The following is a 19,787-nucleotide window of genomic DNA, read 5'->3' on the forward strand; positions in this document are numbered from 1 at the left end:
ACACATTGAGATCAAAACTTCCAGAACTTTATTAATGTCTTATGAGCTAAACAAAAGCAAAATCCATCCTGCCAGTAAAAATCCCCAACTGTAGGAGGACTAGCACAAAACAATCACCCACAGCCAGCCAGTATTGCAGACATGAACTTTTGCCGTCTGTCTCACTTCCTGTGACCATCGAGAGATGAAGCGCCATGGACACTGAAGACACCAGGGCTTGTTAGCAAGAAAGTGAAGGCCACTGTTTGTTAACTTTTCTATGCATAAAAGGGTATAATTTATCCAAATTTGTATTCTTTGTGGTCAAAATGGTGGTAAACATGAAATGTTATAAGTGGTTTAATTTCAATTAAGTCAGTAAACCATCCTGTGTTTGCTCTATTCTAACTGACATGGGACACTTTGTTTAATGTTGCAATATGATGTAAATTAACATCTGTTGGGAATGGGCTACTATGGCCAGGTCTGTCTGTCCATCTCTCTCCTCTCTCTCATCTCCCAGCCAGCCTCTTCTGGGGCTCTAATCTTCTACTTTGGCCTCCATCTCCTCGGCATCATCGTCTCCGTCCACCTCGGCGTTCTCCCTCTCTAGCCTCTCCAGCTGGCGCGCCAGCTCTGTCTCATCAGTGTCCGTCACCACCTTAGGCTGAAGAAAAAGACCAAATGCACACACACACACAGAGAGATCCTGAGCTCATCTCTCGGAAAAACCAGGAGGAAAACCTTGACTGTAGAATGGGTGCATAATTGGCGGACCTCGGTCCGTGTATGGACTGAGTGAAGGTTGACCTTGATACGTTTCTCATAAAAACCGTTATTTTCAATTCACACATTTCTGCCGAGTAGATAGCTGTCTCGAGTTATACAGAGTTAAATGCCACCTACCAGCCAATCAGCAACCCCCACAGAAAATGTTAGCCAATGGACCTCTGAATTTTAATTGTGCACCCCCCGCCCCCCCTGGAAGGTCACGTTAATTTTGTTTTGTTTTTATATAGCGCCAGATCACAAAATAAGTAATTTAAGGTTACCTTTCCTATAAAACAGGTCTATAGCTTGGTCTTTTATTAAACAAACTAAATGGCCTTATGTTATTTATCTTATTTACACGACGGCATGTCATTTCTGTCTCTACATGGTCGGGCGACCATGTCTCTCCACCCCCCCACCCCCCCCCCGCCCCACCCCCCAAAGAAAACCCTGTAAACCTAGGGGAAACACTGACATTATATGATGACAACAACGGAGATCTCTTCCTGCTCCCCTGTCTCCTTTACCTCCATCTGGATGTTGAACACGCCCCGCTTCTCCTCAATCCTCTCCTTGATGGCAGCCATGGCCTGGTTGAGGACAGACAGGCCCTCTGTACGCTCCAGAGTGGTTGTGGTCATCACGTATCGTGGGGGGGCAATTAGGTTAATCTAGGAAGAACGCACACATTTTCATTTTGTGTGGCCCATCGCAAACCTCGCAAAGGAGCACCAACATGTCACATATGAACGATAAAGACACTTGATCCAATTCTGCGACCTTTTCTCCCAAATGAGACATTTCAAGCCATACAAGTGTTTGCACATATTTTTTTTGACTAATCAAAGAGAATTTAAGAGAGGGAGTATTTCTGGACCGTTTAAACAGGACTGGCATGTGGGTGCCACATACCTTGATGGGCATGACTTCAGTAGAGCAGCTCAGACCTGCCCTCAGTGCTTCCTTCACTGCGTCGATGCCCTCATACCCGTAGCAGGCCACCTCAATATCTACATGCAGAGGATGAACATTCTTATAGCTGAAAGGAACATTCATTATATTCCACAACCCCCATCTCTAAAATAAGTTGAGCCTGACATTCATGTTTCCAAATCCTTCTCCCGTATAGCGGTGGGCTACCTGCTCGGATTTTGACGGCTTGTGGCGTGAGTCGCCTGTTGATGTTGTCAATGAGTACGTTTCTTTCCTCCTCCGTCAGGTCGAGGCCGTCCAGGATGGCAGGGTCCCTGAATGGGAGGACACGGAGACGACACAGAACACCTCAGATATATATTTTTGGTGCCATTTCTCCCTTTATTATTTATGATAGAGATAGTGTATATTTTTGGAGAGGACAGGAAATATGGGGAGAGAGGGGATGATGGTCTGGACCGGACTCAAACTCAGGCCGCCGCGATGCCTCAGCCTACATGGAGGAACCTCAACCTCAAACGAAATATATCGTTGTCCTCGCTTAGTCTCCAACTACAGACACAAAGGATGGAGTACTCACGACACGGCCTGTTTGAAGACGTCGTAAGCGCCGTATCCGGGCCGCTTGTATTTTTCATCAAAGACCCAGGCAGTGCGCTGGAAGAGGCTCTCCAGCTGCTCATCTTTACTGTATTCCAGAACCTCTGCCACATGCCTCAGGATGCTGTACACCTGCCGCAACACCACTCAGTTTAGTTGGTCTACATCTGGTCGTGAAGCATGCTTTCTCTGGCACAGAGCCACCACTGAAAATTGTGAGGGGCAGCTAAGAGTGACTTACAGTTTTGGATTTGGTGAATTTGTCCTCACACTTGATGGCCTCCTCTGGTGAAACTCTTCTCTTTGATAAATCGATGTATCCTGCAGGATAGACACATGAAAAAGTATACAACTCATTCAACTATCGAGGGACTATCTTTTAAACGGACAGACTGAAAAGTCCGGCTGACTGAGCTTACCTTTCTCTTTGTCCACTCGGATGACCACCACACACTCATTGCGACCTATGCGGATGAGCTTGTTGATGGAGCGGATGCGTCGACGCGACAGTTCACTCAGGAGGATCATGCCCTCAATGTTGTTGTACTCCAAAAGGCTTACATAGGCGCCCATCTCAGCGATGGAGCGCACATTGACCATCACCACATCCTCCACTTCTGGGAACCGGTGCTGATAGAACCTACAACTGAGCCCCGGCATCACTGAGAAGGAAGCAATGGGTCAAGGGTGAAAATGATTCAGGTGATGGGAAAAACGTGTCATTATCTAGATACAAATATATCAACTCGTACTTAACAATACATGAAACGGGGTCAGTGAGGTAAGATAAACAGGTCTATGATGTAGCGTTTGGGTTGAGAGTAAGCTGTCAGTCTCTTTAAATCCAGAGATGTCAATTATGTCTAACACAAGCTAATACTAAATTGATCAGATTTAGCATTACTTCATCATCAAAATACAGCCACGAACCAAACTAGCTCCACAATTTCGCCCATTCGGAAAACGTAAATTCAGGTAGCAGCCACGTAAACTTGCACAGCGTTGGAAGCTGATTAGCTGACCCAATGGTTAGCTTGACTTCACACACATGCGGCACATGCTACCTGACTAGCTAGAATCTGTTGTCCAGTACCCCGGCAAACAGATGTTTTATTCTAGGTTTAAATACATATCTTACCTGTATCATATGGTTACACAACGAAGCAATGAAATATTATGTATTTGAAATGTTCCAAACTTTCTTGGTTTAACATGTATTTGTAGATAAAAAGAGTCCAAATGCTAGAACTTCTAATTCATCGAAGTGCTACAGCTATTTTTTCGATCCGGAAGAGATCAGATCCTTTTTGACACGCGCAATCGCAATAGCGTTTGCTGTGGTTGCCAGGTTGACCCCAACATCTTGACGTGAAGCGTTGGGAGAAATCTGGAAGGAACCTGGCAACTTTAGGGTTAGTGGATGAAGACATATGACTAGGAACCAGCTGATCTCCCTTAGTTGCAATTTCGCGTCACTAGCTTAGTCCTACGATCGTCTATGTAAAAGAACGACTGTTTACCGTCGTTCTTACATTTAAGAATAGGTGTCATCCGTTTTAACATCCATTGGCCGCACATATTTCGAAACGGAATTTAAGTGTAGAGCGTTGTGTTTTAGAACAAGATGTCAGGGAAAGAAAGGATCGACGTATTCCCCTCCAGAATGTAAGTAGCTAGCTAGCCAAGGCTAACCACCTCGACTGCAACATCCAGCATACATGGCTTTTAACCTTTTTATCTACTTATTGCTGACAGTGGCACAGTTAAAATCTGCCATGATCCGTTCTGTTATACAGTCATCAGTCCCCGGCTGGTGAATAGTCTTCAAATTGCAGTAGTTGCATCATGATGTCAGCACATTTAGTTATTCAGATGATTGACCAGCAAGCCATCTGCATGGAACAAAGTAATAATTTTTTTGCATTACGGTCAGTTGTTTTCTGTGAACTTAAAATATACTAATACTTTAACAGGCAGGATCTTGGTGTACATGAAAATCCAAAAGAGGAAATGCTATTACACAATGTCATGTGATGTTTTCCTATTCCACACAGCGACAGACTGAGATTTCTAAAATGCCTCATCAGCGTCGTAGAGGACGGCGATAAGGCAACATACCCTGTGATATTGTTATTTCCCTCTGTGTACAGTTTGCACAACCCTTTTTAACATGTGAGCTGTCCTCTTTGTTATTCTAGGGTTCAGACCATCATGAAGGCACGTCTGAAAGGGGCACAGACTGGTCGCAACCTCCTTAAGAAGAAAGCTGACGCTTTATCCATGCGCTTCCGTCAGATCCTTCGCAAGATTATTGAGGTCTGTCAGAACCGTCTTTTCACCTGCAAGTTTTTACCTTAAAGACATATTCTGTTAATGCCTCATGCAACTCATGCTATCTCTGTATCCATCCAGACCAAGACTCTGATGGGAGAAGTGATGAGGGAGGCTGCCTTTTCTTTGGCTGAGGCTAAGTTTGCTGCTGGAGATTTTAGGTGAGCGAACAGACCTTTGTGGTTCCTTGTCTTTTTCTCTGGGATGTCTCGATCTCAACCTTGTGATGTGTGTCCTCACAGCACCACTGTCATCCAGAATGTAAACAAGGCCCAGGTGAAGGTCAGAGCCAAGAAAGACAACGTGGCCGGTGAGTGTCAAATACAGTATCGTCAGGAAGAAATGCTGGGCTTCTCTTCTAAATCTCAAATCTTTGTGTCTTTGTGTTTCTCTCTCAGGTGTCACTCTACCTGTGTTTGAGCATTACCAGGAAGGAGGAGACAGTAAGGAATATCCTAATTACTCTCTGAACAATTCGCTAATAATATAGCCTACCGTATTTCTCCGATTAAACGCCGCCATCGAATAAACGCCGCACCAAAAAAATCAGGAAAACGGTTATTTAATTGTTTGAATTAAAACACAGTAGTTATTACACAAGTAAATCACAAGTGTATTATAATTCCCCCGATGCACTGGCAGACACAAGTGGCTTTCTTGCTACAGGTTTGAAGCTTTTTCTCCAAATCCACCGTGAAAAATAAGCCCACAGTATAACGATAAAATAAAGACCACATTAGCTTAATATGAACATGACATGCGAAGGTCTATAGTTATTTACATGCGCAGCATTTAAATAACGTTCACCAAGTAAAATACAGACACAAAACAACATACCTCGTTGGCTGCATGCTGTACACAAGGGAATAGAAGTTTCCTTAGATCGCTAACATCCGATAACAACCTTAAACTTTTATCGGAGCATTAAATTGTCCGTGCTTCGCCTGCTGTTAGCTTGTCGACTCTCTCACTCACTCACTCGTCCCAAAAGGCACTCCAGGCTTACACTTACCAAATAAAGTCACTTAATAATACCGAATGCAATTATATAATTCTAAATTATGACATTGGTTGAAAACAAATTATACATTATAATAATGTAATTGCGACAATTACATGTAGCCTACAATATAGCGAGGTAGCTGACTTTACCACTAGCGAATTCGACTTTCATTAACCCCAAGTTCGCTGTTGCTGCTGGTGAGTAGTTTCTGCACAGCTTTCTGTTGAAAGCTGGGAGTGTAAGAACGTTTCAGCATGCTGCTTCAGATTTCTACACAATGTAGACACGCGCGGCTTCAATTTTATACTAAGCTTTGTGTTTGACCTCCCTGTCTATTCTTTGTTTGTCTATGGTGGCACTGCAGCTGCAATTCTCTAAATCTCTCTTACTAATTAAACGCCGCCCTCGAATAAACGCTGCACCAAAAATGATCCTTGTGTAATAAACGCTGCAGCGTTTATTCGAAGAAATACGGTAGTCGTCAGAATGTGGGCCTGTGCTGACAGTATTCTTTGGGGTTTCTCCATTCTCCCTCCGTCAGGTTACGAGCTGACTGGTTTGGCCCGGGGAGGAGAGCAGGTTTCCAGGCTGAAGAGGAACTATGCCAAAGCTGTTGAACTGCTGGTGGAGTTGGCATCCTTACAGGTAGGGGGCACTGCCAACAATGTTTGACGTTAACTTAGGGATGAAGTCTGGGAAGCAGCTGGGGGCCACAAAGCTCATTATTTCCCTGTTTCGAATTGACAGACATCATTTGTCACTCTGGACGAGGCCATCAAGATCACCAACCGTCGTGTAAATGCCATAGAGCACGGTGAGTACAGCCTGTTGGGATATGTTGCCACCTACATGATACCAAACCTGTTGCACAGTATATCGAGCGTTGTAATAGTGATTGCTGTAACTAAGAAACTGAGTGAGTGGTCCTGTCCGTCTCCAGTGATCATTCCCAGGATCGAGCGCACCCTCACCTACATCGTCACAGAGCTGGATGAGAGAGAACGAGAGGAGTTCTACAGGTGAGGAGGCATTCCATGTTCCCTACTTACCCAAACTCTCCACCTGCTACTTCCACCTCATAAACCACTGCGCTAAAATGTTGTAAAAACATACAATATATTTATTGTTTATGTTATAATAAATATAACTCAGTGTTTCCCCTACCATTATATTAGGGGGGTGCCCCGCCCCCCCTGGAAGGTCAAGTTAATATATATTTTTTTAAATTAATTTATATAGCGCCCGATCACAAAATAAGTCATTTAAGGTTACCTTTCCCATAAAACATGTCTATAGCTTGCTCTTTTATTAAACAAACTAAATGTCCTTATGTTATTTATCTTATTTACAAGACGACATGTCATTTCTGTCTTTACATGGTCTCCCCCCTCCCTAACCCTAACCCCCCCAAAAGCTGTAAACCTAGGGGAAACACTAACTGAAACGATAAATAAAAACTAGCCATGCCTTTTATTATCCTCTGCGCTCGTTACCAAACAAACAAAAGTGATATTGCCTCTGTCCAAAATGGCGTTCCTTGCTTCTGGTTTCCCCTAAGCTGAGTATCACTGTGTTGCTCATCCCACCTCAGACTCAAGAAAATTCAGGAGAAGAAGAAGCAGCTGAGGGAGAGGACCGAGAAGGAGATTGCCGCCCGCCTGGCGGCCCTGGGCCCCATCGCCGAGCCCGCTAACATGCTGACAGAGGAGACGGACGAGGATCTGCTGTTTGAGTGACGCGCCCTGCAGCCCTCCTCCATCCCTTCTCCATCTCCCGTCACCGTGCTCTGCACACCACCCTATTTATTCCGTTCCTCTCTGGTCACGTTGATGTCTTCTTGTGAAAACCGAAGCATTCGATTTGTTTCAATTACATTTTTGGTGTGTACTTGTCAGTGATGTTTTTATGGTTTCAGTGTTGGAAATAAGTGTTCAGATTTATTGATCTATGTCAGATGTCATGACATTAAACTTTGCTGTTACCAGCAAACGCTTCAGTTCACTCATGTTGACCTTGCAAATAATATACATACAATACATTAAAGATGTGAACTATACTGTGCATTCCATTTAATTGACGGAGTTACATACAGTAGATGTTATGACACATTTTATCTCGTAATTGTCATTGCATGCTGTCATTTTTTGCAGTCGTGGCCGGGTGTTTGTCATTTTCCACCCTCAAGTCTGAAAGTGTTTTGTGGAGACCAGCCCCATAATAGTGACTATATAGATGGATTTAGGATTTTTCTCAAGATTAATCTGGGATGTGACCACCCAATCGTGATTATATTGTAGCACCCAGTGTGCAGGTCTATTGGCCACATAGGATATTGTGTTACCCCATCCAAATGGCACTTCATTCAAATAAAATGTATGAGAATATTCCTCAGTTGTCTCTTTGTGCTTTTTTGTATGGTCTAATTTGTTTTGTCCAAACTATGCATCAAAAACGTATTTTCATTTTCTGTACATACTTTTGAAAATATTGCAGTCATAAAAACATTTGGCTTAATGCCTTTGTGACAAGTAAATAAAAGGATACCTTATAAATAATATATATACTATATAGGAGCGGTTAGAGAATCGGGCTAGTAATCAGAAGGTCGCTGGTTTGACTCCTGGCCGTGTCAAATGACGTTGTGTCCTTCACGTTGTGTCCTCCACCCTACTTGCCTCGGGGGAATGTCCCTGTACTTACTGTAAGTCGCTCTGGATAAGAGCATCTGCTGAATGACTAAATGTAAATATATACATTGTGCTGCATGGCAGGTATATATATATATATATCAAAAGTTTGTATATATATGTATATATATACCTAATGTAAAAATAACTGCATAACTACAGTCACATGCCATCCATTTCGCACCAGAATGCTACTGCAGATATAACTCCTATGTTATTAGTTACAAGGAACTGTTAAGAATCAGTAACTGTGCATGGATACTTGGAAAATATAAGGAATCCAAGTTCAAGTTGCAGGGCAGACAAATGCTGATCATATATCACCATGCACTGTAAAAATCAAACATGAACTCTTAACACACCATTGTGGGAAAACAATTCACAAGTGGTTCATTTTTTTAAATTGATGGTCGTATGAAGAAGTCAAACATTGAGTGCCATTCCACTATGCTAAAACTGTTAGTATTTTTTTTTGTTGAGAGGTGATACACACAAGTCACTGTACGTCATACATTACAGTAAGGCTACTGTACATATTATATATTATTGTTAGACCATCTCTACACAAGGTCTTGGGGTCTGATATTTTGAAGGTCCAAATATTCTTTAGATAACATACAATAATACTGAATCTGACAGAAGTACCCAGCCAACCATAAAGTCAGTATAGAGGAGACAGTGACCTTCTCTTCTCTAACCTAAGATAGTTACATCGCATCATACTGTATATTGCCCAGCACAAGGTCATGTCAGTTTGTACTGATAGACGATCAGGCTGATAGTTGAAGGAAATGGAATGTTGAGAACCTACTATTCCAGTCCATTGGGCTGGTTTGCATATTACACACAATAGCACATTAAATGTAATGGTACAGTGCACACCTTTACCCAATATTCTAAACATAAATATTACACATTTATAAATAACTAGTTAAGAGTAGGATGAAAATATACTAGTACCGGTCGCTAGTATTGGTCATAAATGCATTTGCATAGTTCTGGAAGAGTGAAGTACATTGTTAAAACCTTCAAAACACACCCAGCACCCACACATCCACCAGAAAAAAAACATAAATAAGAAACTTGAGTCCATCCCTGCAAATGTGGTAAAGATCTCCTTTTCCAAGAAGGCAAGAAGAAGTCCTTCCATGTCTGATAGATGGTCTTTCACCGCAACACATTCTTCAAGGGACCATGATGGGTCTGGGACCTGAGACAATATAGTCTGTCCATCTGTCTCCTCTCCTGTCCTCTCACACAGGAAGAGACCTCTGTGACCCCTGACCCCTAGCACAGCCAGGAGGAGGGCACCCATTGGGGTTCAGTGTCCAACTTCTCAATCAGCCGGCGAAGGTCGAAGAACGCCATGTCTGGATCCACGTTGACGATGGTGCCGTCAAACAGGTGTCCAAAGTTCTGCTCCATCTCACGGGCCTTCTCAATAACCTCCTTCAGCTCATCCGGCTAAAGACAAAGACACGCACACACAAATGCACGGACACCAAGGTGAGGAGGCGTATGGGGAAAGGGGTTAGAGAGACAAGAAAAGTGCTAGTATATCCTTTGTGAACAAGTCGGGAAAGGACTCAGCGAACAAATGTTCTCAAACAAAGCAAGCTCACATCCTCACCTTGTACACAAGATGCTTGTTCATATCCATTTAGTAGGTATGGATTTATTTACCTTTGGGGTTTTGCCTTCTTTGGCCAGCAGGGTGCGCAAACGCTCCTGAGAAGGAGGCGCTATGAAGATAATGTAGGGTTTGAGGTTGGTGGAGCGCAGTACCCGCAATGACTTAGGAAGGGACAGAGAAAGAAACATTCATAAAGATGTGCTATTTGTTTCTAATGCCTTTCTTTCAAAAAACCACAGTGTACAGAGTATTGTGCTGAGGTACAGGTGGACTCTCCTACCCTGGTGTGTAGACAGAGCAAACATATCCGTCCAGAGTTGATGACCTGACGGACTGAATCGGTGCTGGTTCCATACAGGTTCCTGTTAAACTCTCCAGACTCAATGAACTTCCCCGCCGCCTGGTCCGTCTCAAACGCAGACCGGCTGACAAAGTGGTACTCTCTGCCATTTTTCTCATGTATTCGCAGACTTCTGGTTGTGTCTGTGCAGAGACGGAGAGGTGCGGTCTGTGTATGCATAATGTCTTAAAACTACTAACCCTAACGCACTCGTTTCATTCCCCTCCCCCCGAAAATGGTCTTACGTGGTACTGCCCCAGCGAACCGGTCTGGTTCGATTGACAGAAGCCTCCGACGGAGCTCATCCTGGCCGCTGGTGGGTGGACCAATCAGGGCGATGGGCCGCTTGCGATTGGCCGGCTGATGGTAGAGCGCCATCTCCTCATAGGTCAGGATGTCATCGCCGGAGTTGTCTGAACACAAAGGGTGGAGCGTGAGAGGAAATCCTAATCTGTGGGTGACTGCTGTGTGAAGCTGACAGCTCAGCATCCCTGAGTCTGTTAGTCTCCCATCGGGAGGCCTTCTGGCCCTCGTCTGTTTGTCTCAGAGCAGCGGACCAGCTAATCTCACAAGCAGCACCAAATCGCTACCAGCTAGTAACACTGAAACACCGACACCCTAATTAGTCTTTAGAGAGGAGAGGGGAAGATGTGGTCTTACCCACGTTCAGGTTGGGGGTGTACATGCCTTTCTTTCTCTGTTTCTTGTTTTTCTTCGCGCACCAAAGCTTTCCTTGAGGACACAAGAAGAGTAAAGCATTCAGACAAATATACAAATATCATCAACAAATATCAACAAAAGTTGATAAGTGTTGAGTAAGTGCTTGTATGTATATGGATTTAATGTTCCAGTTGTCTGTGTATATGTCTGCATGTGTACACTGCATGTGTGTGGTTGAATGTGTACATGTATGTGTGAGGTTCTATAGAATTGATCCGGTCACCTTGGTGTTCTGGATTTCTGTCCACTGTGGTTCTCTTCAGGGTCTCTCTGTGCTGTTGGAAGCTCCTGCCTGGCAGTGACACAGGAGTAAGCAAGAAAACATACTCAATAAGAAGACATCTAACAAAACACATTCCCATATTCCCTCAGATTCATCCAAAATGTTCCCTTTCAACTGGTTAATGTTACATTTCTTCTGGTGAAATTAACAGACATGATCAGAGAATACATGCAGAATCATCCATCACACGGACTATAAAGACCATTGAATACCAATAATAACCCTATCCTACACATTTTCATATAAATTTTTCAAAAAAAAATCACACAAATTTCGATTCAATATATGCTTACATTTTATTCCAGTTTGCTGTTCAGTGTTACTTGTTTCTATTTTAATGTGATAGGCAGTTAAGTGTTTTTGTCATACAAAAATAAAAGTTAAAACGTACAAGAATATATATATATATTTTTTTTTAATTTGTGAATCAATCTGAATCGCTAGAAGGCTGAATCCCCACCCCTAGTTTTTACGGTTTACAAACTGGTACCTGGGATGAGTCCAGCCAGGGGCTGGTTGTCCTCATCCCCGTCCCTGTAGGCCTGCCACCAGCTAGGGTCGTCCTGGCTGATGATGTGGAGGATGTCACCTTTCTGGAAGGACAGACCCAGCTCCCGACATGGCAGGTATGGGTCATCGGAGGGGTCGTAGTCAAAGAAGGACCTCACGTGCATCTGAAGGTGCAGGTCTTTCAGTCTTACATTGTAAAGCAACATTGTACATGCAAATGTAGTGAAGCGCACACACGCACGCACACACACACACACACACACACACAGTGTGACAAGCCTCACCACTGTCTGCCTGTGTGAAGGAGGTTTGCTCTGGGAGCTGGGGATGAGCAGGAAGCTTAGAGTGCCATGCATGGTGGTCTGAGGACAGGAGAGGAGCAGGTCACATCACAGACATCCTGACTCAACCCAGAAAGTCTCAAACAAGGATTACAGTAACGTGACTGGATAATCCTGAGGTTAGAGGTGTGATCATAAAGCATTTTTAAACCTTTATGCACATATTACGTGGCCGGTTAATCACAACTGCTATTTCATACAAATCCTTTGGAATGGCTGTTTAAATGTATATGCTGTACATGTTTTACACTGAAATTGATGGCACCAGAACGTGAACCTTGATAAACGTAATCCTTTCTTAGAAAACCTTCCATACTTTCATTAAGCCTATTTCAAGCATCATAGTGTTACACATTAAACATACAGTATTTGTCAAAGTTAATAATCGAGAAACACATACACAATTAATCATTAACAATAAACTACACACCTTCCTACATGCTTATACTAAATGTTTGTCACTTACTCAATATGATTTAGTAAACATTAGTAAACACTACACAAAAACATAAAACAGATTTCCAGTGATACCACTGGTTTGTTTGAATGAGTCGCAGGCCGAGCGAAGGCCTCTCCTCACCAGTAAATCGTGGACGTCGTTGACGTTTTTCCCGCGGACGGGAACGCCGTTGATCTCCAGGATCTCGTCTCCTTCGCTGAGGAGCCCGCTACGCTCGGCAGCCCCTCCCTTGACCACACGGCTCACTATCACACTGTCCATGTCGTTACGTACCGTGGCTCCCTGAGCATACACAAACATACACACAAGCACAACACGCACAAATACACACACACACAAAAGCACACAAGCAGGCATGCACACACACACACAGACAGATGGAATGGAGGTCATGTAGGTACCCACAAAACAGGGTCGAAGAGAAAGCAAGATAAAGACCTAACACAAAGACCCACTCATAACACACTGTTCAGACAACTTTGGAGATCATCAAGAAGAAGAAACTACCCTCTCTGCTCTTTGAACTCGATGGAAAGACTGCATGCTGCATTCTGTTGACCTCTGAACTCTCCACTGCTTAAATGAGTTTGTCAACCCTATAGTCTCATTGGTTCATCTGTGTGAAGGTGTAATATGTTGTGGGTTCGGACAAAAACCTCAAATTTCAACAATCTGCCCACCCAACTTTATTGGGGTTTCAGGTATCAAACTATACAAAATAACATAATCTTTTACAAACCTTAAAGAAAAAACGACCATGTACGTTAGTGCAATTAGAAAGTGCACTAACGTACAAATTTCAACAATCTGCCCACCCAACTTTATTGGGGTTTCAGGTATCAAACTATACAAAATAACATAATCTTTTACAAACCTTAAAGAAAAAACGACCATGTACGTTAGTGCAATTAGAAAGTGGTTGCCAATCTAACACTTGTGAGTTTCTAAGCATTGTAGCAGTGTGGGGCTTACCAGGGGCATGTCTTGGGCCTTCTCTAGACGCACCAGTTTGACAGTTTCTCCCAGGTACTGGGTCACACCCTCCCCAGACTTTGGCTCTATTTCCTGTTCTGCTACGTCATCATGGGCCTGCATCAGAGCCTGGTACAACGCACACAGAAAAGAAAGCGTGGGCACTGGGTGTGTGTTTTGGAGAGGGAAAGCATGTAAGATGGTATGGATGGTTTGTGATTTTCAGAATGGTCAGTTTACATTAAAGTCATACTGTAAAAAGAGTACATTTTGGGTAAATCCATAAAAGAAAGTGTGTGTGAGGGAACACACCCAGTCATGAAACAACAAAAGGAATTCTGTCTCAGATGTCACAATTTTGTGTCAACGACTTCATTTTTACTAAATATCTTCTCTTTAACACAACCAGTCAGCAAACTCCACCTTTAAGCCAGCAATAATACACAGATTACTTCTTCACTTCATTTACTGTGACAAGCGCTTCCTACTCCACAATTAATAACCGTCTGCCCAAATTAGTCTCCCTATTCAGCAGAAGAAAACCAGAGGGAGCAGAGGGCTGGCTAAGTTTTCACGTACACACAATCCGTCTTAATCTTCACTGCATTTAGGAGTCAGGATCTGCCACCATCATCATCAAACACCTTCTGCTTCCTGCGCTTGCGCTCTAGCTAACTCAACCCCAGGAAACGAGGAGAGGAGGAAAGTGCTTGGTTTACAGATTTACATCGACAAACAAGGCAGACTCTAAGACGCTGACAGTGCATCTTCAGGGGGTGTGAGTCTCAAACCCAACATTGCAGTGGATGGAGCTTTTACTTAACTTAATTTAAGATGAGCAGGGTTTGGTACCCACAATGTAAAGTGCACAAGGCCCTTACAGGAATAACACCTTGAGACGGAGAGCTAGCTTCTAGCCGTATCCCACCTGTTTACCCACCTCCCAGTGCTGGCTTGCAGGGCTGCTTACCTGAGGACAGGGGAGGTCACAGGGGTCAGGGACATGGAACGTGAAATAACCCGCAGAGATTAAGCCTGCCATCAATCACTGGCTTGCTAACATTTGCCCTGGCAGCTGCTGTAATCGGATCCGATGGATGATAGGGTGAACTTGATCGTAGGAGGTTAATGTTCAAACCCTCACATGGGACGTGACATTGACCCCTGGGGCCAGTCTGGTCTGCCCTTACCAGGGGCGTTCCAATGGTAAATGACAGGGTGGAAAATGTACTTGTCACAACTTCCTGCCAATACTGTTAGACTACCCCTGAGTCATGGGCCAAAGTCATAAAGACTGGTCACATCCAAGAGTAATTAATTTTGACTGAAATATGGGCTGATAGGTATCAAATAGAAAATAATCGTTCTCATAATTCTGGTATAATTCAGCCAGTTATGGCTACTGTTATAATGCAGAACATAATTCACGAGTCCATAAAGTGAATCTTTATTTCTGTGCCCTGTATGATGTCTCTTGTCTCAAAGGCACTGGGAATGGGCACTTAAAATGCAGTAGCTGGGTTGTGCCAACTGCTGCCTGATCCCCTAAAACAGACAGTTGACTAATAGGGTCAGTCTCTTCTGCTACAACTGGCTGATAGGACGCCAGCTATGGCTAGTTGTTATGACTGTGGAAGGGTTCAGAGTGGTCTTGTGTTTCAGGTGGCTGAGAGCTGGTGTTTGAGGACAGGCCAGCTACCTGGAGGTGAGGGGTGGTGAGCAGGGCCCTGAGCTCCTGGCCCTCCTCCTCATGACTAGACTGCAGGATCCTCTGCACCTGGACAGGAAGACAGGGGTTGGGAGGAAGAGGGAGATGAGAAAGAGGGGGATGCACAAAACACATGAAACACGAGTACAGTAGGCAGCAGAAAGGAGTAGAGAGGAAGGGGAGACCAGGTAGGTGGAGAAGTAGAAGAAGAGAGGGTGTAATGCAAGGACAGGAAGAGAGGTAGGGGACCAGACAGGAAGTAAGGTATACTTCTGAAATGCATATATTGTAAAACTCAACAGCATGTATGTTTGTGGCACATATATGTATAACAAAACAACAAACATCTCACAAATGCTATTCCCAAAGTATTCGCCACGACATGTTAGCATGCCCTGAAGTTTCCACATGTACTTGTAAGGACACGATGGCAAAACCTAAATACTGACCAGACACATAGACTACTCAATAGGTGATGTTATTACAATAAAAACATATTAAACTGTACAATGTAAATCTTAAAATAAACCTTAGAAGACGAATTTGCTGAAATATATATGTCACTTTACAATGAACAAGCAATAAGATAAATCAGTCTGAAATGGGCCTGAATGCAGATGTGCTTCACAGAAAATGGCCACAACAAAAAAAACAGATACACACATACTGTGCTAGTATAAGTGCAAACATAAGTATGAGTGCATTCATCCATGCACGTGCACACACACACACACACACACACTCTCACACACACCCCTAACTGGAGTTTTCTGCTCTCTAATATACCTCAGTGGGGTTTCCACATTCCAGACATAGAATGCCTCTTGCTCTCAGTCAGACTTTTACACACACTGGCTGTTGTGTCAAAAAAAGAACAAAATATTCACGTGGGGAGGTATTCTATTCTGACATCTGGCTTTTAAAGTATGTTAAAGTTACCTTTCAACATGGTACACAACAGGTTGTGGCTATCAAATCAACTGTGAAGAAAACAAAAGCAAGTCTCTTTTTTTTACTCTCCTTCCCTTCTATTCTATCTATCTCTCCCCTTTTCCTCCTAACACTCTGACCCTCCTTCTTCTCTCCCTCCTTTTGCCACCACGTCCAATTTCTTTGTCATTGGTTCTAGTTGAGCTCATCCATCACGCTTCTCAAAATGTTCTGTAACAAGGTGACATACACCCCCTGCCTGTCCCATCTCCCCGCCCCACCTTCCTGCCTCTCCCTGCCCCCACCTTCCTGCCTCTCCCTGCACCCACCTTCCTGCCTCTCCCTGCCCCCACCTTCCTGCCTCTCCCTGCTCCCACCTTCCTGCCTTTCCCTGCCTCCACCTTCCTGTCTCCACCTTCCTGCCTCTCCCTGCATCCACCTTCCTGCCTCTCCCTGTGTTCCACCTTCCTGCCTCTCCCTGCCTCCACCCTTCCTGCCTCTGCCTGTCTTCCACCTTCCTGCCTCTCCCTGTGTTCCACCTTCCTGCCTCTCCCTGCCTCCACCCTTCCTGCCTCTGCCTGTCTTCCACCTTCCTGCCTCTCCCTGTGTTCCACCTTCCTGCCTCTCCCTGCCTCCACCCTTCCTGTCTCTGCCTGTCTTCCACCTTCCTGCCTCTCCCTACCCCCCACCTCCTGGCCCATGCTGTCGTAAGCTGCTAGAGATTCTTTTTCGGACCCATCGGGTCCCGCCCCCTTCCTGTATCTTGCTGCCCCGCCATACCCCGCCCCAACCAACCCTGCCAACCTCCAAGGGGGCTGGTGGAAGATTAGCTTGCCGAAGGCCAATCCCAGAAGCCCACAGCACAGCCACTTAGTTTAGACACTGCGGCTCAAACTATTACACTTCGTTAAGCGTTTCGGGAGCTGTGTGTGTGTGTGTGTGGGGGGGGGTCTACTCAGAGAGACAACTCGTTGTCTGCTTTTCTCTCTCTGTCCTCTCTTCTCTCTCTCTTTCTCTCTCTCTGAACAAAAACAGTATGACGTGAAAGCGACAGGGACTATGTGTGGACTATGTAGTCTATGACTATACATAGTCTATGCTTTGAATTACATTTGACGCCAATGTCTGGTTACTGTGACCATCTTCTGGATTGTACAAGTTTATCCTGAGCTGGACCCATGCCTGTCCTTGAGTACTTTTCTCCTGCATACTTAATCCGGCCCTCTTGTCCTCCTCCCTGCCATGCTAGCCTACCTCCTGGCAGAGGTTGCGTGCCTGTGCAGTGAGTGGCGAGCGCGGGCAGCCGTGGCTCATCTGCTGGGCCACGGCTGCATGGATGCTGAAGGCGTTCTGGAAGTCATCCTGCCGGAGCAACTGCAGCACCAGGTCCACGTCCTCCTGGCTCTGGGCATCACTCAGGCAGCTCTGCACACGGTGCAACGCCCCCACCAGCTCCTCCAGCTCTGGGGGGAGAGGCATCGAGGGGCAGTCAGGAAAGAGGGAAGAGAGGGGAATATTGGATAGAGAGGGGCAATGAGAGGAACAGCAAGAGCATGAGAGAAAGAGCACGTGAGAGAGATAGGCTAAGAGGCTAAAAGGGGCCCTACCTGTAAACATCTCCTGGTCTGAAAGACAGACGCACTGAGATTGCAGACTCTTACATGGATCAGTCCATTGTTATAAAACAGCATTGAGATCAGCAATCAGTGGTGTGTTTATGTCACCAGGTTTGGAGATTAATGGATGGATAAACAACGGTTAAATAAACAACTGATTACAACAGCTTACTTGATAGATAATGCAATCTGGAGAATGATCTCCATAGGGGGAGATGCGGTGATAAGATTCTGCGTATGTGTGTCTGTGTAGATGGATGACAGGTTTGTGTATGCGCGTGGAACAGCACAGACAAGAAGGCTCATAATACACATTCTTCACTGCAGTAGGTAGCTAATACTTTTGAGACATAATATAATTATGATATGATATAATTAATGGCTTCTTTTCACCTGAATATCCATACTTAGGTGATTTATAACCAACTCTGAACAATAGAACAGGAAGCTACCTCAGGTACGACAGTTGCAAGTAAAACCTGAAAAAAAAGGCTTTAGCTCCAAAAGATGCGGTAACACATGGATTAAAAAAAATTCCCTTTAATTTGTCTTTACCAACGTTTAAACAAACTTCCTAAATATGTGGGAGCATGAATTGTTTCTTTCTTTAGCTTTCCCCTCCTCCGCCAATAACCTCTGCTTTGCCCCCTTCCCGAGGCATTGTCTCGGCTCTTTTGTTTCACATTCTTCCCAGTTAAAAGTCCTCTCTTTCCCCTCCTCCTTCTCCCTCTCCCCTCATCCACTCCCCCCCACCCTCGTGACTCTACTCACCGGCAGCTGGATCCCCAGGGGGATTCTTTGTGCTCTGTGCCTGAGGCTTTTCTGGCCCCTCGAAGGTGGGGTTGTCAATTCCCACCTTGGGGTTCTGAGACAGCTTCTTCAGCCTCAGCGATGCATTGGGGTCAATCTCATGCTTCACCTTCATCTCCTCCTCCCTCCTCTTCCTCAGTTCCTCCTGGTAGTGCTGGATCCGCTCCATCTGGGCTCCGCAGCGGGATGGCAAGGTGCTGCTCCCCAGTTCCCCAGGGCAGTCCACCGCACGCTCCCTGTGGGGCCTCTCCAGGCCTTCCCCAAGCACCGGCTCAGGCTCCTCTGTCACATAGCCGTTCATATGGGACATGATCATCCCTGCTCACAGGGATGCTGATGTTGAGAGCTAGGAAGGGCTGGGGCTGACGCTCCTTACACCAGGGGCCATGGCACTACAATTCTGTCTTGAGTTCTTCCCTTCAGTAGGTGAGCTTTCCTGGAACACATTGACAGGCTTAAGGGTGGCAACCTGATATGGACTACCTGTTATCCAGCTTTTACTAGTACACTGAGCAATTTAGCTTTACACAAATATTTAAAAGGCCTTATAGTAGCAATTAAGGCCATTCACACACTAAACTAAACTAAACTCTGATAAGATCTTTCCTCCATTTTCTCCTTGCTGCCTCCAGGGCAGCTCTCATCAGTCAAACGGCTAATCTAATTCCTAACATGGCACCCTCACCGTCCTTCCTCACCTACAAGCTGTTAAATTCAACCACATCCACCCCTGTGTCTGTGTGAATCTGTTCCAAGATGGTCACAGAACAAGAGCTTGATCAAATACTTTGCCCGAATTTACCTCTTATGCAACATCTCATGTGCTGTTTGTAATGACAATGTAGACAGAAAGGGCTATACAGTTCTCCTGGACTCAAACCACTAGGCAACCTGGTCTGCTATTGGCTGTGGATTAAATTCTATTTAAAGTACGCAAACAGTATTAATCTGGATTAGCAACTTTGGTAGTATCACTGTTAGATGTTCACTCTTTCACATAATTCAAATTCATTGTGTTTTACTCTATGTTTTGAAGGGACCAGTGTTTCTCACAAAAAGATGGCTGGATGAAAAGAAAACCAATAATCATTAAGTAAAAACTAAGACTACATATAAGTGAGAACAAAGTGTTTAGGGTGACATGATATGGACAGGATTTG

The 19,787-nt window shown here is 44.6% G+C and overlaps 3 protein-coding genes across 3 annotated transcripts; 1 reads left to right on the forward strand and 2 right to left on the reverse strand.

Moving 5' to 3' along the window:
- Positions 1–5: 5 nt before the first annotated feature.
- eif2s1b (eukaryotic translation initiation factor 2, subunit 1 alpha b) lies at positions 6–3,560 on the reverse strand. The gene is made up of 8 exons (XM_067241525.1): positions 3,422–3,560; positions 2,703–2,945; positions 2,525–2,604; positions 2,264–2,415; positions 1,891–1,997; positions 1,663–1,760; positions 1,278–1,421; positions 6–646 (listed from the first exon to the last, which is right to left on the reverse strand). Exons 2-8 carry the CDS (start codon positions 2,941–2,943, stop codon positions 521–523), a joined length of 948 nt encoding a protein of 315 aa, XP_067097626.1. The 5' UTR covers positions 2,944–2,945; positions 3,422–3,560; the 3' UTR covers positions 6–520.
- A 215-nt stretch (positions 3,561–3,775) lies between these two features.
- On the forward strand, positions 3,776–8,004 carry atp6v1d (ATPase H+ transporting V1 subunit D). Its single transcript, XM_067241470.1, has 9 exons — positions 3,776–3,948; positions 4,482–4,599; positions 4,696–4,775; positions 4,857–4,924; positions 5,013–5,057; positions 6,159–6,262; positions 6,365–6,431; positions 6,558–6,636; positions 7,209–8,004. The coding sequence occupies exons 1-9, from the start codon at positions 3,908–3,910 to the stop codon at positions 7,351–7,353; spliced, it is 747 nt and encodes a 248-aa protein (XP_067097571.1). The 5' UTR covers positions 3,776–3,907; the 3' UTR covers positions 7,354–8,004.
- A 1,587-nt stretch (positions 8,005–9,591) lies between these two features.
- pals1b (protein associated with LIN7 1, MAGUK p55 family member b) lies at positions 9,592–18,943 on the reverse strand. The gene is made up of 13 exons (XM_067242099.1): positions 18,589–18,943; positions 17,456–17,664; positions 15,263–15,340; positions 13,564–13,692; positions 12,712–12,873; positions 12,075–12,152; positions 11,771–11,954; positions 11,221–11,289; positions 10,938–11,009; positions 10,523–10,690; positions 10,218–10,420; positions 9,988–10,098; positions 9,592–9,768 (listed from the first exon to the last, which is right to left on the reverse strand). Exons 1-13 carry the CDS (start codon positions 18,941–18,943, stop codon positions 9,592–9,594), a joined length of 1,995 nt encoding a protein of 664 aa, XP_067098200.1.
- Positions 18,944–19,787: the final 844 nt, after the last annotated feature.

This window comes from Osmerus mordax, chromosome 8 (assembly GCF_038355195.1).
Source record: "Osmerus mordax isolate fOsmMor3 chromosome 8, fOsmMor3.pri, whole genome shotgun sequence".
NCBI classification, from domain to species: Eukaryota; Metazoa; Chordata; class Actinopteri; order Osmeriformes; family Osmeridae; genus Osmerus; species Osmerus mordax.